This window comes from Neoarius graeffei, chromosome 17 (assembly GCF_027579695.1).
Source record: "Neoarius graeffei isolate fNeoGra1 chromosome 17, fNeoGra1.pri, whole genome shotgun sequence".
Classification (NCBI taxonomy): domain Eukaryota; kingdom Metazoa; phylum Chordata; class Actinopteri; order Siluriformes; family Ariidae; genus Neoarius; species Neoarius graeffei.
In genome coordinates this window covers 46939589-46958923 of record NC_083585.1, presented here as the reverse complement: position 1 = coordinate 46958923, position 19335 = coordinate 46939589, and the positions used below count along the sequence as shown (strand labels likewise).

The 19335-nt window shown below is 39.8% G+C and overlaps 1 protein-coding gene across 1 annotated transcript in view; it reads left to right on the top strand.

The window, feature by feature from the left end:
* Window positions 1–19335, top strand: part of clstn2b (calsyntenin 2b) — a gene marked incomplete at its 5' end in the record, with an annotated part of 375601 nt that overhangs the window by 142429 nt on the left and 213837 nt on the right. The window contains one exon of the mRNA XM_060897678.1: window positions 7216–7365. Within this exon, the coding sequence (XP_060753661.1) occupies window positions 7216–7365 (150 nt within the window). The remainder of the gene's footprint in view (window positions 1–7215; window positions 7366–19335) is intronic.

The following is a 19335-nucleotide window of genomic DNA, read 5'->3' as shown; positions in this document are numbered from 1 at the left end:
TTGTGTTCACAGATAATGTTCTCTGGAAATATTCCTGAGCCCATTTTGTGATTTCCAATACAGAAGCATGCCTGTATGTGATGCAGTGCCATCTAAGTACCTGAAGATCACGGGCACCCAGTATGGTTTTCCGGCCTTGACCCTTACGCACAGAGATTCTTCCAGATTCTCTGAATCTTTTGATAATATTATGCACTGTAGATGATGATATGTTCAAACTCTTTGCAATTTTACACTGTCGAACTCCTTTCTGATATTGCTCCACTATTTGTCGGTGCAGAATTAGGGGGATTGGTGATCCTCTTCCCATCTTTACTTCTGAGAGCCGCTGCCACTCCAAGATGCTCTTTTTATACCCAGTCATGTTAATGACCTATTGCCAATTGACCTAATGAGTTGCAATTTGGTCCTCCAGCTGTTCCTTTTTTGTACCTTTAACTTTTCCAGCCTCTTATTGCCCCTGTCCCAACTTTTTTGAGATGTGTTGCTGTCATGAAATTTCAAATGAGCCAATATTTGGCATGAAATTTCAAAATGTCTCACTTTCGACATTTGATATGTTGTCTATGTTCTATTGTGAATACAATATCAGTTTTTGAGATTTGTAAATTATTGCATTCTGTTTTTATTTACAATTTGTACTTTGTCCCAACTTTTTTGGAATCGGGGTTGTACATAGAAATTGGCAGGCATATAGATAGTTGTATACTGAATACAAAGTTTAGAAAATTAGCAAAAAATGCAAATTAGCATTTAATTAATATTAATTATGCTAATCAGGTTTTAAAAAACATTAAATCGGTACACTCTCTTCTTCTTCAAAGTTTCACCAATGGCTTTATTTGTCCAATATAAAGCTGATCTTAACTCTCATTTATACATCGCAGAGAAGGGAAAATCAATGTTAATTACAAATACAATTATAAAATATGCATAAATAAGCATTGAATGTCATTCACATCTACCATTCTCTATCAAAATAAAAAAGTAATAAGATTATTTCTAATCCCCTCTTTGTGCTCTTTAGGCCTTTGTATTTCTCAAAAGTAGAGCCAACTAGTGTTTATATTAAAGAATATAAATTATTTTCATAAATATTCACAGCTTTCAAGGCAAACCTCGGAAAAAAAACTGTGTGAGCCAGATCTAATAAACAACTCCAATTAATTGAATTGAAATTGACACTCGCATTTCTGACTTCTGGTTTTTCAAAATCTCATTCCGACCACTAAGATCTCAATATTTTTCATCAAAACAACTACAGTTATATTCTAAAATAGTTATTTATTTACAGGAATCAGTTTGGTTTGAAAAAATAAGTAGGTTAAGCTATGAAAACTCACTTCAAAGTCTCCCATGAATCATAAAATCAGAACTAGCTGACAGAAAATTTTGCTGAATACTTCATCAGAAACAGTGAGAGTTAGAGAACATCTCTATAGCAGTTATCTGATTGATATTGACGAGTAATCCAGTCAGAAACCGATCAGAAGAGAGTGAGAGAGCCTGACCGCTTTCCTGTGACTCAAAAATCACCGGCAGTTTCCTGACGTCACGCGAGCATATTTTTTACTCTGTTGTACCAACTTCAACCTGCCGTTACTCCCAAAGTACTGAACAGATCTTAATGAGATACATTTATTTGAAAAGCAGAGTTTATAAGCTTTTTAATGGCAGTATTCACTATAGAAAATATTCCAGAGTTAAGCAGTGACAGGTTTGTAAACTTAGATCAGTGTCTGCATGCACAATTTTTCACAGCATGGCCAGTGAGCATCTGATATGCCTACTTTTTGCCAGACATTGTTCTGTGGCGGGGCGGCACGGTGGTGTAGTGGTTAGCGCTGTCGCCTCACAGCAAGAAAGTCCGGGTTCAAGCCCCGTGGCCGGCGAGGGCCTTTCTGTGTCGAGTTTGCATGTTCTCCCCGTGTCCATGTGGGTTTCCTCCGGTTTCCCCCACAGTCCAAAGACATGCAGGTTAGGTTAACTGGTGACTCTAAATTGACCGTAGGTGTGAATGTGAGTGTGAATGGTTGTCTGTGTCTATGTGTCAGCCCTGTGATGACCTGGCGACTTGTCCAGGGTGTAATTCTGAACAATGCTATACAGTAGAGGATTTGCACCATCACATGACCCCTATAGCAACGGAAACTACGCCGCCATGACAGGAGGCATGCTGTAGTGCTTCATTCAGACAAGTCAGTTGTTATTGATCAGGATGGGAAGGTTTTGCTGCATTTTTGGATGTGCAAATTATTCTGAACGAAACAAAGACATCAGATTTTTTTTTTTAATTTACCAAAAGTAATTCATCATCAGGGGGGAAAACTAGAGAGATTTCTAAATGTAGAAGGGAAAAATGGCTCAGAAACATTCAGCAGGACTCGATGTCAAATGGAGAGGTCAAAAAGCCTATGGTATGTTCACTTCATTTCCACGAAGGTAAGAATTCCAAAAAAAATTAATTTCAGAACTGCAGCGATGTGCTTATTCTTATACAGTGAAGTGAACATAAGAGACAAAGTACAGCGAGGCGCTCAAGCTCATGTTCACTTCAGTGTATAAGAATGAGCATCTCGCTGCACTTTGTATGTTTGTGAGTCATTTTTCCCTTCTATGTTGAGAAATCTCTCTAGCTTTTTTTCCCCTGATGATGAATTATGTGGGCGGCACGGTGGTGTAGTGGCTAGCGCTGTCGCCTCACAGCAAGAAGGTCCGGGTTCGAGCCCCGGGGCCGGCGAGGGCCTTTCTGTGCGGAGTTTGCATGTTCTCCCCGTGTCTGCGTGGGTTTCCTCCAGGTGCTCCGGTTTCCCCCACAGTCCAAAGACATGCAGGTTAGGTTAACTGGTGACTCTAAATTGACCGTAGGTGTGAATGTGAGTGTGAATGGTTGTCTGTGTCTATGTGTCAGCCCTGTGATGACCTGGCGACTTGTCCAGGGTGTACCCCGCCTTTCGCCCGTAGTCAGCTGGGATAGGCTCCAGCTTGCCTGCGACCCTGTAGAACAGGATAAAGCGGCTAGAGATAATGAGATGAGATGAAATTAAAAAATCTAATGTCTTTGTTTCATTCAGAATAATTTGCACATCCAAAAATGCAGCAAAACCTTCCCATGCTGATCAATAACAACTAAGGGCCCGGTCCCACAACACAGATCATTACAGCGATAACGATAAATAAATCGGTCCCCTGCAGTTTATGTAGTTGGTATTCACACCAGACCAATAATGATACCTATAGTGCAGGCCTGGGTTTATCCGTATCAGTGATATTGCTTCTGGAGCGATTTTTCCAGGCTTGAACCTGATCTGATCCGATAAAATATCCGACCAGTCAGGTAATTGTTTACACGTGACACTGTCTGAGCACGTGCTATTTTTCCCCGGGTATCTTTGCACATCCCTGTTACATCATAAAGTCACGGAATACGGATTCACAGAAAATTAAAAAATATAGAAATACAAAGCACGGATCTTTTATTCATGGATATGTGATTTTCCATGAAATACCAATAGTAAATTAATAAAGTAAACATATACATCCAGGCAAGATATTTTAATTATGAACTCTGGCAGGCCAAACATTTAATTGTTTTAGACTTCTTAATTTTTAATCCATGATGCATCATCCGTATGAAATCAGTAACCAATCTGTAATATACTGAAACATCCGTGACCAATCTGTAAATTATTAGCATCCGTATTAAAATCCGTAACCACTCCGTATTTTGTATCATCTCACCTCATTATCTCTAGCCGCTTTATCCTGTTCTACAGGGTCGCGGGCAAGCTGGAGCCTATCCCAGCTGACTACGGGCGAAAGGTGGGGTACACCCTGGACAAGTCGCCAGGTCATCACAGGGCTGACACATAGACACAGACAACCATTCACACTCACATTCACACCTACGGTCAATTTAGAGTCACCAGTTAACCTAACCTGCATGTCTTTGGACTGTGGGGGAAACCGGAGCACCCGGAGGAAACCCACGCGGACACGGGGAGAACATGCAAACTCCACACAGAAAGGCCCTCGCCGGCCCCGGGGCTCGAACCCAGGACCTTCTTGCTGTGAGGCGACAGCGCTAACCACTACACCACCGTGCCGCCCTCCGTATTTTGTATCCTTTTTTATTATATTTCTGTAGTCTGTGACCTATCTGTATTTTATCAACTACCGGAGTATGTACACGGGTTGTTTTGGAGTCCAAGCTGTGCAGTATGACCCGGAATAATGTGCTACTACTTGGAAAAAACTTCCATGACTATTCCTCAGTTGCATGCATTTATTTCCCTGAGTGGCAGGACCAAGCGATATTATAGTGGGGATTATAGTTGTGGTGTGACTGCTCCAGACTGGAACTAAACTCAGCCACAGATATAGTCATCGTTGGAGTTATTGGTATAGTTATAGTTATCGGTGTTGTGGGACTGGGCCCGAACTCATCTGAATAAAGCACTACAGGCATGCTTCCTGTCATGGTGGTGTAGTTACTGTTGCTTTTCAGGTCACATGATGGTGCAAAGCCTCTATAAAGTGGCCAGGGGCTGAAAGGGGGGGTAGGGAGGGGCTGAGGTGGAGGTGGGAAGGAGGGGGCGTGGATGTGTGAAGCAGGAGATGCTCGGTGATTCTCTATCAGCATATATTTGAAAATGAATACAGCTTCACAGACATTTTGAGCCATTTTCAACCCATAAAATGGTCCAGCCATTATCCGTAACTGCTTATCCTGTGCAGGGTCACAGGGTACACCCTGGACAAGTTGCCAGATCATCGCAGAACTGACACATATAGAGACAAACAACCATTCACACTCACATTCAAGCCTACGGTCAATTTAGAGCCACCAATTAGCCTAACCTGCATGCCTTTGGAGGAAACCGGAGCACCCGGAGGAAACCCACGCAGACACGGGGAGAACATGCAAACTCCACACAGAAAGGCCCTCGCCGGCCATGGGGCTCGAACCCAGAACCTTCTTGCTGTGAGGCGACAGTGCTAACCACTACACCACCGTGCCACTCCCACATCAAATGGTGATTTATTAAAAAACTAAATAATAACAACACAAAACATGCAGGGTTAGTCAAAATTATGTTAACACTAATGGATTATTTTTCTCCTGCAGATAGACGTACGCCATTGGTGACAGATTAAATGGTCCTGTTGCTCGCTGGTTTTTGTGTGTTGAACACTATGGCGAACAGGTTGAGACAGTCCTGTAAATCTTCTTGCACATATGCACAGTATGTTTTGTGAATAAATGGTTTCTACCATTCTATTTAAGTGTTTAACATAATTTTAACTAACCCTGTGTTTAGTTTTGATGTGTTTCATCACAGTATAGTCATATCATTTAGTTTACAGCTCAAAAAACACATTTAAGTGTGCAGTACCTTTTGAATGAACTCTTGAGGGTGCATGAGATGGAAGATGTTTTATTTTATTTTATTTTGGCCTAGAAATAAGAGATAACGCCAAACCAAGGTGATATCAGAAAAGAACAGATGAGGCAGAGGTGAAGATTACTACACTCAAGGCAAAGTGGTGTTTCCTCAAGTCTGATGTGTTCTGATAACAGGATACTCCAGTGGGTCTTATCTCACTTATAGCATCACCGCTAAACTTAGCAGCTTTTAAAAACTGGGATGTTGAATTGTTTCAGTTGCTCAGGGACTGAAGGTGAAATCCAGTGGAACTTTTTTTTTTTTGCCATTTCCATTTGCCATTTGGTATTTCAAAACATATTAAAACTAATGTGAAAATCCATAGGCAAAGACAGAGTGTAAATAATATACAGTGCATGCATAAGTATTCAGTCCCCCTGAATTTTTCCACATTTTCGGTGAACTCAAAGGAACTATAGGATATAAGTCTACACAATACAGCTCATAGTTTTATTTATTTATTTATAACAATGTTTATACAGGAGGCTCTCATTACCATAGTGTTTTTCAGAGAGGTCCTGCACATATATTTAATCATATCTATCCAATAAACAAATAATATGAAATAAAATTATACAAATAAAAACTAAGAGTGAAATATTTTTCAAATAATATAAAATATACCGCCCTGTGATGACCTGGCGACTTGTCCAGGGTGTACCCCGCCTTTCGCCCGTAGTCAGCTGGGATAGGCTCCAGCTTGCCTGCGACCCTGTAAAACAGGATAAAGCGGCTAGAGATAATGAGATGAGATGAGATAAAATATATCTATTCATCCATCCATTATCTGTAACTGCTTATCCTGTACAGGGTTGTGGGCAAGCTGGAGCCTATCCCAGCTGACTACGGGCGAAAGGCGGGGTACACCCTGGACAAGTCGCCAGGTCATCACAGGGCTGACACATAGACACAGACAACCATTCAGACTCACATTCACACCTACGGTCAATTTAGAGTCACCAGTTAACCTAACCTGCATGTCTTTGGACTGTGGGAGGAAACCGGAGCACCCGGAGGAAACCCACGCGGACACGGGGAGAACATGCAAACTCCACACAGAAAGGCCCCCGTCAGCCGCTGGGTTCGAACCCAGAACCTTCTTGCTGTGAGGTGACAGTGCTAACCACTACACTACCATGCTGCCCTCTAAATATCAATCTTTTTTTTTTTTACCAGATCCACTTTTGAGAGTTATGACGTGGTATTATGAATATTCTCATCTCATCTCATTATCTCTAGCCACTTTATCCTGTTCTACAGGGTCGCAGGCAAGCCGGAGCCTATCCCAGCTGACTACGGGCGAAAGGCGGGGTACACCCTGGACAAGTCGCCAGGTCATCACAGGGCTGACACATAGACACAGACAACCATTCACACTCACATTCACACCTACGGTCAATTTAGAGTCACCAGTTAACCTAACCTGCATGTCTTTGGACTGTGGGGGAAACCGGAGCACCCGGAGGAAACCCACGCGGACACGGGGAGAACATGCAAACTCCGCACAGAAAGGCCCCCGTCAGCCGCTGGGTTCAAACCCAGAACCTTCTTGCTGTGAGGTGACAGCGCTAACCACTACACCACCATGCTGCCCTCTAAATATCAATCTTTTTTTTTTTTTTTTTTACCAGATCCACTTTTAAGAGTTATGACGTGGTATAATGAATATTATTATAATCAATTTAAATTGATCATAACATTGTAAAATGAATACAATCTTCTGAGTACTGGTGTGTGTGTGCGCGTGTGTGTGCGTGCATGCGTGTAGGCAACATCAGGAACACGGAGAGCCTGAGCTTCGACACCCAGCCGCACTATGAGATCAGTGTGACGGCTTTTGACTGTGGGCAGAAGAGAGCAACACGAAGTGCAACGGTACACATTCACGTCAAACCCATCTGCAAACCCGGCTGGCAAGGTACCAGATGACTGTTATTGTGTGTGTGTGTGTGTGTGTGTGTGTGTGTGTGTGTGTGTGTGTGTGTGTGTAAATATGACTCAGATTCTCTGACACTCTGAAAACTAGGCACACCTTTCTGAATCATGCACACACTCACGCATACACACTCATTTGGAATACCAGCCCAACTTTCTGTTGTTTCTCATCCACCCCTCAGCAGTTACTTACATTGGTCAACAACTTTTCAGAAGTTGTCTTCTTCAGAGCTGAAACTGGCTGTTTGTTATGAAATTTGGTGTGTTGAATTCAAATATCTCATCTCATCTCATTATCTGTAGCCGCTTTATCCTGTTCTACAGGGTCGCGGGCAAGCTGGAGCCTATCCCAGCTGACTACGGGCGAACGGCGGGGTACACCCTAAAACAACGGATTGGCTACGGCTTCCAAGATATTTAAGATTTTACATTTTATACTCATGTACATTGTGTAGATAGTAATGTTTTAAGTATAAATTGTAAATCTAGGTCTCTTCATGTGTTTCTGGTTGGTTTACATGATATGTGGGTCAGTCCATGAAATGATGTTACTTTTCATTGGTCCGGGTTTACATAATCATTTCATCTTTAATTTCCATGATTTAAAGAAATATTTAGCAGATTATCCATAAATATTGTTTGAAGAAATAAAATAAATTAAAAAAATGAAGTTTTCTTTTGAAATAAAGAAATGTGAAACATTTTCTTCCCCTGTGACTGGACACGGATGACACGTTTTTTGTGACATGGAATATTTGCTGACTTTGAGCTTAAATAAACCTTCATTACTTTCTGAGAATTTCAATAAAATTAGTTTCATGGTACTTGCAATTTAGTTTGACACTCACATAATCAAGTTAAGAAGGTTCTATAAACTATTTAGCTTCGAATTCATCCACTAAAAATAGGTTGTGAATGTAACATTGTGGTGTCCTACCGTGTTACGTTAGAAACCAGGCTTATAAAAAATGATAAAACGAGTTGAAATCATGATTGATGTTTTTAATATAAAGAAGAATATACTATAAAACGATGTAGGTAGAAAGAAATTTAAACAAACGGCAATAAAAGAAATTATCGATGTTTTTTCTCGCATCCTAACTTAGCTTCCACTCACTTCCTGGTTCGTTCACAACCTGCGAGACCGATTTACTCAATCTAGGTCAGCTGAACTGACGCGAGAGAACTTCTCGCGGGATCTCACACACCACAACACGTGCTCGAGAGAAGTGCAGATATAAGTGTGACTAAGTAAAGTAATGAATTCAGTAATCTCATTTACCCCATATAGGATGAAACTGTTTCCTGTTAATGACTGTCGTTATTGTTCAAATCTTAAAGAGATTTTATGAAGTTTGTGAAATACTGGTATTTCATATTTTCAGTGTTTATGATGTTGAACTAATATTTCTAATGAATTCTTATTCAGTGTTCATGTTTAAAGTAAGCAAATAAAAGCAAAAAATTGATTTTATCAATATTTTTCCTTTATTTTTAAAAGCTTGTTCGTGTCCTTGTTGCATTAGCAACCGGGTAAATATTTATGGATTTTATCATACATTGTAGAGCAGGAGTTATCTTAACAACTATGTTATATTTTCTTATATGGTCAATGCTTCATGGAAATAAAAGTTGTTTTCAGTTGTAAATTGTTTTAAGTGACTCCCTCTGTGTCACATTTTGGTAACCCCATTTCATGGACTGACCCATTTCACCTGTTCTTTTTATGTAACACTAGAAAATCAGCAAAATGTTTATATAAATAAAATGCATTATGAACCAAATGGCTAAAAACAATCATGTATACCGGTAAGTACTGAATAGGTTTAGTCCTTATTCAGTATGCACTCAATGATTTTTGGCAGCTTGTCTCTTGTATTCATGAAACAGAGCATCTCTTGTCAAGCAAAAACTTCATCTCGAGTGCAGAGCACTGTATGATTTTTTTTTTCTGAGCTGATTACAGGGCAATTTGTTCAGCAGAGTGATGTAAATTGACTTATGATTGCATCATCAGTGACTTCTAGGAATAACATGATATCGTGTCTAATGCAATACTGGCTTCAGATTGCATCATTCATTATTTTGCCAAAAACGTAAGTACTATCCAAACCCAATCATAGATTTATTCATAGAGCCAATCTTGAAAACTAGAGCCAATGAACAATTTTAAGTTTCATTTTCGTTCCCAGCGACCCAGAATTAGTAAAGTTTGACTATATTTATTTCAGAAGCATTTTGGCTGTAGACCAGTGTTATCACTTCTCTTGTGCTCTTTCAGTGTGCTTTTGTCTTCATCTTGCTTTCCTTTTATATTCTCTGACTCTATGTGAACTTTTTTTCTATCTTTTGAAACGGACACCAGCACAGCTGTGAAATTGGTTTGAGGATCACTCTGTGTGTGTGTGTGTGTGTGTGTGTGTGTGTGTGTGTGTGTGTGCTTGCATTATAAATATCTACAGATTCAGAAGAAACTTCTTTCTTTGTTAAAGATAAATCACTGAAGTTTCTTCAGTTCATGTGCTTTTTTCACGTTGTCACTCCTACTGTAGTTCCAGCTGACAAACACACACCGAACACAGTCATTATTACACAATATATATTACATTATAGTCTTGTAAAGTACATTATCTTTTAAAAAGGTATTGCAGTGGATGACATCAGTCTCTGTAAACTTCAGAAGAAGCACAGTGCGAAAAGTACGGAAGCCGAGAGAGGCCCTTCATATAATCCTTTTTTTTTATTCACCTTGTTATCCCGAGATAACGACATAATTAATTCAGGATCGCGAGAAAACAACACAACTAATTCGAGATCTCGAGAAAACAAAACCGTTATTTCGAGATCTCGAGAAAACAAAACAATTATTCCGTGATCTCGAGTAAACAGCTGAGAAATGGTTCATTCAGGTGCGCCAAGAGACTTGTGATATGCTGACTTTGGGGCTATTTCTCATTCTGTATAGACGCAACTTTGGTCATTAGAATGTCTGGAATAATCGATCACCTAATAAGGCGAGATCACGGAATAATTGTTTTGTTTTCTCGAGATCTCGAATTAGTTGTGTTGTTTTCTCGACATCCTGAATTAATTATGTCGTTATCTTGGGATAACGGTTTTGTTTTCTCGAGATCTCGAATTAGTTGTGTTGTTTTCTCGAGATCCTGAATTAATTATGTCGTTATCTCGGGATAACAAGGTGAATAAAAAAAGATTATATGAAGGGCCTCTCGCGGCTTCCGTAGGAAAAGAAGCATAGAGCTATATTCAGTAATAAAATAAGCAAATAAATAAATGAAAATGTATCACCTCTAATGTAAAATTATTCTGTCTAATATCCTAATTAATGTGAAAAAAAAAACCCACAACCATACATCTAACTTTACTCAGATTATGTCTCACTTGTTAATCGTGGTTATGATATCTTCTAATCCTAAACTTGTTTCATCATCGTCATCGAGTTCCTCTTGCACCAGTAGTGTCACTTATGGCATCTGCAAAAATCTTCCATTCCTTTCTGTCCTTTGGAGCTACTGCCGCCTCACTCCAACTCTTCCAGCCAAAATGATTCCTCTCCTTTTTAACTATTCTCTTCCATGTATCTTTTAGCCTTCCTCTTGATCTTTTTCCCACTGGTGCCCAAGTTAGTGCTATCCTACAATCATCTGTGATCTCTTTCCTTCAAACATGTCCTATCTATTTCCATCTGCTTGTTTTTATCATCAGGTCAGTTATAGAATGCATTTTTGTTCTTTCTTTCAATTCCGCATATGATATTGTTATCCATACGGAACACTTTTTCGATGGAATAAAAACGTGTGTTCTATTCCCTTCTAGCAGGTTCCATTCATTTGGTTTGATAGCATGCAATATTGTTAGCATATCACTTATTCTACATTCTCCATTCTATCCAATGGAGAATGAGTATTGAATATGGTTTATGATATTGCATGGTTGTCAAGACAACATGATGTCACACGTCGGAGCTGATGCGAATATCCAATGAGAGAGTTTTCTGCGGCGGCACGGTGGTGTAGTGGTTAGCGCTGTCGCCTCACAGCAAGAAGGTCCGGGTTCGAGCCCCGTGGCCGGCGAGGGCCTTTCTGTGTGGAGTTTGCATGTTCTCCCCGTGTCCGCGTGGGTTTCCTCCGGGTGCTCCGGTTTCCCCCACAGTCCAAAGACATGCAGGTTAGGTTAACTGGTGACTCTAAATTGACCGTAGGTGTGAATGTGAGTGTGAATGGTTGTCTGTGTCTATGTGTCAGCCCTGTGATGACCTGGCGACTTGTCCAGGGTGTACCCCGCCTTTCGCCCGTAGTCAGCTGGGATAGGCTCCAGCTTGCCTGCGACCCTGTAGAACAGGATAAAGCGGCTACAGATAATGAGATGAGATGAGAGTTTTCTGCTGTGCAGAAGTGTTTGTGTTCACCGGCAGCACCTGCAGTAAACTGAATTGAAAATGCCATAAGATACGTATTACGCGTAAAACTTACGCACTAGTGAGCAACTGTGACAATTTTTTTGTAAAATCTATAATTTTTCCATTGAATGTGTATTATTATTAATAATAATAATAATAATAATAATAATAAGCGGCTAGAGATAATGAGATAATAATAATAATAATAATAATAATGGCTGCCTTTTTTCATGGTATATCAGATATACTCATCTTCGACTCGTTCAATATCATGCTAGCTGAATGTGTATCTGATAGACCATGAAAAAAGCCAGCCAATATTATTTAAATATTCTTGGCCAATATTTAAGTTATTCCACGAAATCGAGTTGTACACGAGAAGATAGATGATGACGCACATACTGCTGCGTTGGCTATAAGCTATGTACGATGAGATTGAGTGAAATAACTGTTTTATTATATCCATATTCACTGGATTTTGAGAAACGGAGCTTTTTTCTGCAAATTCGATAAATAAAAACTTTATACAAAATGTCTGACAAAATCATTTCCACTGAGAATGTAAACAAACCGGCGAAATGACAGGAGCAATTTGCTAAAAATGCTATAATAATAATTCTTGAAAAATTAGAAAAGATACATTCTTACCATCAAATACTTTTATTCCATATTTTGTTGCTTTTTTGTATTTTTGGGGGATTTTATTTTCGAGTAGAGTTTTTATTTTGTCCTCGGTTGGTTCAGCAACCCGCTCCGCCATTTTGTTTTTCTCTACTTACAGTATATGAGCTGATATCCTAGTAGTAGAGTAGCCAATCAGAGTGCACGATTGCTCATATCCAGTGAATGTGGACAGAATAAATCTTTAAAATCCTTCTCAACCATCTGTTGTGGAATGGATTCAACCTATCTCTATCCTTGTTACTAACTTTCCAACACGCCGAACTGTACATTAAAACTGACAAAATATTGCTTCGATAGATCTTTAACTTGGTCTTCCTACTGTACTCGTTTCATATCCAAATCTTCTTCAACTTATTAAAGCACTTCTTGCTTTTCTCTAAACTCGTTTGCTTTGCCTTTTTTGAAGGTTGAACCTTCCTTACTGAAACACTCCATTCCAGGGTTGCCAGATTGTATCTTACAAATTGAAGTGTTCTTAACTACATTCTCATGTGGAACCAAATAACCTTGTGGGAATATAATTGGGTTAAGATGCCATTTAGATATCGTTTTGTAGTAATTTGGAAAGTTTTAATTGAATTACACTGGAAAGAGTTCAACCAATCTGGCAACCCATGTTCAATTTCACCACGGACTCTGCTTTACACAGATTTTCCGGGTTGACGTGATGGAATTCGGATTCATGCACTGCAACATGGTGCTTAAATCTCAAATATATATATATATATATATATATCATCTCATTATCTCTAGCCGCTTTATCCTTCTACAGGGTCGCAGGCACGCTGGCGCCTATCCCAGCTGACTGTGGGCGAAAGGCGGGGTACACCCTGGACAAGTCGCCAGGTCATCACAGGGCTGACACATAGACACAGACAACCATTCACACCTACGGTCAATTTAGAGTCACCAGTTAACCTAACCTGCATGTCTTTGGACTGTGGGGGAAACCGGAGCACCCGGAGGAAACCCACGTGGACACGGGGAGAACATGCAAACTCCACACAGAAAGGCCCTCGCCGGCCCCGGGGCTCGAACCCAGGACCTTCTTGCTGTGAGGCGACAGCGCTAACCACTACACCACCGTGCCGCCATATATATATATATATATATATATATATATATAAATAACAGTACTGTACAAAAGTCTTAAGCACATGTTTTGAAATGCTGTAAAGCAAAGATGCCTTCAAAAATAATGAAATTAAATGTTTCTACATTTAAAAAATACTATAAAGATCAGTAAGCAGTGATGCATGAAAAAAGTCAATATTTGGTATGAGACGACCCTTTGCTTTAAAAAAAAATTGTTGTCTCTGGTACAATAAGTGCAGTTTTATAAGATAATGAGCTGTAGGTTTTACTGAGCATCTTACAGAACCAGCCACAGTTCTTCTGGACACTTTGACTGTCACCCTCGCTTCTTCACTTTGCAGCAAAACCCAGCAGCCTTCATCATGTTTTTGTCTGAAAAGTGGTCTGTTATGTAATCTGTTGCTTTCTTTAGTGACACACAAATATTTTTCTGTAACATATAATTTTGTGCTGGAGAACAAACTTTTGGAACTGTAAAATGTTTTTGTACTGACTCGATAATGTAGAAGTCATAAAATAGAAATCTATCATAAAGTTTGTACTAAAAAACAATCGGGTGCCTAAGGCTTTTGCACAGTACTATGTGTGTGTGTATATATATATATAAACAAACAGTTATTCCACAAAATTGAGTCGTAAGGTACATGAGCTGATAGCAAATGAGGCGCGTAGCACCGAATTGGCTCTAAGCCATGTACAACAAGATTGAGTGGAATAACTGTTTTATTCTATCCATATTCAGTGGATTTTGAGAAGCAGAGCATTTTTTTTTCAAATTCAATAAATAAAAACTTTATACAAAATATCCGACAAAATCATTTCTGCTTAGAATGTAAACTGGTGAATGACAGTAACAATTTGTGAAAAATGTGATAATAATAATTCTTGAAAAATAAAAAAAGATCTTTTCTTACCATCAAATACTTTTATTCCATATTTTGTTGCTTTTTTTGTATTTTGGGGTTTTGTTTTCGGGTAGAGTTTTTATTTCGTCCTCTGCTGGTTCAGCAACACGCTCTGCCATTTTGTTTTTCTCTACTCACGGTATATGAGCTGATATCCTAGTAGTGGAGTAGCCAATCAGAGCACACGATTGCTCATAGACAGTGAATGTGGATAGAATAAATAAAATTATACGCACACTATGGAGCATAACTATAGCGTAGCGTCACATGACAGTTTAACCTCTTATCACTGGAAGTCCCAATCAGCAGAATACAAGACTTCTGTGCCATCTGAATTTTGACCTCATACTCTTGTTCGTCTTGTTCATTCATTGTTTATAGACTCCTGTTCTGTTTATTTGTTTGTTTGTTTTGGGTTTTTGGTTTGTTTGTTTGTTTGTTTGTTTGTTTGTTTGTTTGTTTTCCATTAGCTCATTGTGAAGTCTTGCCTTTCTGATTGCATTTCTGTGCCTTTACATCTCATTTTTGTTTGTTCATTTTCTAGTTTCTGGTACTTCTAGATTTGTGAATCTCTCTTGTAGTGAAGACCAAGTGTTTGTCTGTTGGTTTTGTCCATGTTGCCTGTCTATAGTCTCCGATTGTGGCCTATGTTTATTCCAAAATAAACTCTGCACTTGGATCCTACCTGTCTCAGTCAGTGCGTTTACATGCACATAGAGAAAATCGAATTTCTGCCGTAGCTCGACTGAAATCGAAGTTCTAAATGGCATGGAAACACCTTAGCTCGGCTGAAATCGAACCGAACTGGATTTCTCGTAATCGAGCTACGCGACCTAGATTATGCGATTGTAGCCGAGCTACTTAGTGCATTTAAACCCTATCGAGCTACGTAGTTGAGCTACTTACTTCAGCACTGCCCCTTCCGGAAGTGACGAGTGACGAGACCACAAGCGGGAAACACAACAGCCTCGGTCGGCATGACAACAGTAGTAGAAACATGCACTTCTGGGGCAATGAGGAGATAGAGTTCATGCTCTTTCAGCTTAAGGAGTTGAATATATATATATATATATATAGATGTTGCTGTGAGTGCTTAATTTGTGAAGTGGGAGGTCCCGGAACGCAGGAGGTGGGTGGGTCCGGCGACTCAAAAAAAAAAAAAAAGGCGGGGAGTGGTTTACTATAACTTTACGCACACACGCCTATTGTGTGTGTAAAGAAAAAAATAATATCAGACATGATCTTAGAAAACGCTTTAGTGACGAACAGTTACAGACAGTAATATGTCGTGATATTATGTTATAAAATATTTTTATTAGGCTATATATTAAATTATATATTAAATTTATCTTCTAAAATAACAGACTGTACTCATATCACAACCGGTTTATTTCACCATTGGAGATCAGATCACACAAGACATGAATTAAATGACTCATTTTAAGGATTTAAGTAGGCTATTTAAAAGCAGTGCCAGTGGGACTTCGTGGCTCAGGTGGATAAGGCACCATACCATAAATCTGGGGACCCGGGTTTGATTCCAACCTGCGGTCATTTTCTGAGCCCTCCCTGATCATTTCCTGTCTCTACACTGTCCTATCCAATAAAGGTGGAAAAAGCCCAAAAAAGAGAATAATTTAAAAGCAGTGCCAGCAAACATAAGTGCAATCAATTCAAGTAATAGTTAAGAAATAAAGGGTTTACAAAACAAGTTGGAGAATTCATTTTAAAAATTTTAGTAAGCTTTCTTGTTTTTTTGCCATTTTTTCCACAGCGCAAGCTAACGGCTACAAAAAACCCGGTGTTCTATTGAGCGGAAGTATACACCCCATGTCCCTCCCTCTGCCCCTTTCGCATAGATTTTGTGGATGTCATAGGAGAGAAATCAACAACAGATATCAAAATCAAAACCGAACACTAAACAAATTTTTATTTACTTATTTAATTTATTGTTTGATTTTTTTCCCTTTGTGATGGTCACGGAGGTGATCTGATCCATTTAAATAGTTGCCGGAACACCGAATGAAATGAAAATAGCTGCCGGATGCGACAACGGAGGTTCCGGATCTTGTTCCATCATGTTCCGGCTCAAATTAAGCCCTGGTTGCTGTCCTCGTCGTCGTTCTTCTTGTGAACACGGAACTGATAACTTTGTTTATACTCTTGAATAGCTCTTCTTCATGACGACAACCAGAAGTGTACCAACACGATGGGGCGTGTAGCGCCACCTGTGGCTCGGGTGCACAATGTACCTCACACAATAGCTCGATTTCCTTGTGTGCATGTAGGATTGGATTTCTCTGGCACCCCTGCTGGGACCCTTAGCTCGATTACCGACAGTAGCTCGATTTGGATGTGCATGTAAACGCACTGAATGAAGGCAAACAGTTCCAGTAACAATAATATAAAACAGACGGACAATGGCAGTAGTAGGTTTGTCGGAGGAACAAATTAATCTCAAATTATTGTCAAACAGCTGTAATCATTCTCTGATGGTTAAGACTACCACAAGACATGCGAAATCAGCCATCACATCTTTTCAACTACTGCTGCTAAAGTGTCAGAGGGCAGATTACAATTCAGCACAAACCACTCGTTTCTGTATATACAAGCCAACAGGCATCCATGATTATAGATCATGTTTGAAATGAGGGAAGTAGTAATCCCCCCACCCACCCCCCGCAAACCATGTCATAGGTAAGCTGTGTTCATCATTTGAATGAACCCCAGAATGTCTTTCCAGTGAGTGCTTCCATAATTTAAGATTTATTTAGCCTATGAAGTGTACTTCCTGTTAATTATTTCCAAAATAAACCATGAAGAAGAAGAAAGTTTTCTCATTCACCCTGAACTGACCTAAATTAAATGAAAGTGTGAATTTATATTAGGAAAATTGCGAGAGGGAGGGAGGAAAACCATGTGTGTGTGTGTGTGTGTGTGTGTGTAATGGGCAAACAGTTTCCTGCTGGGCTTCATAACTAGAAGTAAATAATTCAGCAGGGATTCTAAATGAGCTTCTCGACTGTACAGACAAACACACACATATATAGGTACACCAAATGAACACACTCTCTGTATGCTTTAATGCAGCTGCAGCAGCAGCCGCTGTCCTGTGGAGAAGGGTTTTGATGCAGACCACAGAGCATGTCATTAAGTGTGTACAGTATGTGAACTCAGAGATGGCCTTCAATCCTTTCTGAATAGATGTGTACTACTCAAATGTTGTTGTTGTTGTTATCGTTGTCCACACTCAGTGTTAGGGTTTTCAAAGAAATCTTGTCATTTTGGTTATTACTGTACCTCCGCCAAGGAGGTTATGTTTTTGGTAGCGTTTGTTTGTTGGTTGGTTGGTTGGTTTGTCTGTTAGCAACATTACGGAAAAAGTAATGAACGGATTGCTCTGAAATTTTTTTCCAGAGGTGTGACTGGGCACAAGTAACAATCCATAAAATTTTGGCGGTGATCCGGATCACCTTCTGGATCCCGGAATTTTTTAAAGGATTAATTTTTTCCCCATTGAAATGAATGAGCGCGCGACGCAAAAAAACAGGTTTTTCCTTCTGTAGGCCAAACCGTAAGGTGTAAAGTCATGAAACTTGGTGCACTGATAGAGGAGTGGACCCTGATTGATTTCATCAAGTTTCATGTTGGTACGTCTCACGCTGTAGCGCCACCAACTGATCCCATTCTTACATGCGTTCATGCACGTAACTTTTGATCCGTATGTCCGATTTTCATAAGTCTGGTGCCGTTGGAATTCTTGGAGCCAGACGATTCCAACGCACCCTATGACGTCATTCTCCGCCTAATTAGATTTTCCGCCATTTTGAATTTTGTCCAAAATGAAGGTAGAGTGACCCTGGCCGCATGTTTTGTCCGATCATCACGAAACTTGGCAAACATGATCTCCAGTCCATGCCTAATGAACGATATTCGTTTCGCTGTCATATGTCGAAGCGTGGCAGCCAATCAAAATCGATGGCAAAGCCACCAAACAGGAAGTGAGCTCATATCACGGAAACGCTTTGACATATCAAGACCATATTTAGTGGCATGACTTTGGACACCATCCAAACTACCCTCATCAAATATGGTGTCATTTGGCCACTAGGGGGCGTCACAATTAGCAAAAATGTATTTTGGCTCATATCTCAGAAACGTTTTGATCTATCAAGACCATATTTGTTGAGATGACTTTCAGCACCAGGTCATGTACCCTCATCAAATTTGGTGTCATTTGGCCACTAGGGGGCGCCACAATGAGCAAAAACGTGTTTTGGGTCATATCTCTTTATGGATTTAGAATTACATTTATATTTTCATGTTAGTGATGCTCTGGGATGTCCCTGTAACCAGCCTGTCATCTCCGTATGAGAATCCGCCTTGTGTCTTGGCCAAACTTTCGCGTGTTGACATAAAACTTGTCGTATGGGTGTGCGGTCGCCTCTCTTGCCGGGTCGCCATGGCGGCGCACCTGAGCAAGCACACTTTCGCATTTTCTCCGGAACTGCATTCTAGTTATTATTATTATTATTATTATTATTATTATTACCTCCGCCAAGGAGGTTATGTTTTCGGTAGCGTTTGTTTGTGTTTGTTTGTTTGTTTGTTTGTTGGTTGGTTTGTTGGTTTGTCTGTTAGCAACATTACGGAAAAAGTAATGAATGGATTGCTCTGAAATTTTTTCCAGAGGTGTGACTGGGCACAAGTAACAATCCATTAAATTTTGGCGGTGATCCGGATCACCTTCTGGATCCTGGATTTTTTTAAATGATTCTTGGCAGAGGTCTGCGCTCTCTGAGTGCTTTTCTAGTTTTCAACATGAATTTGAAATATTTGAATAGTATAA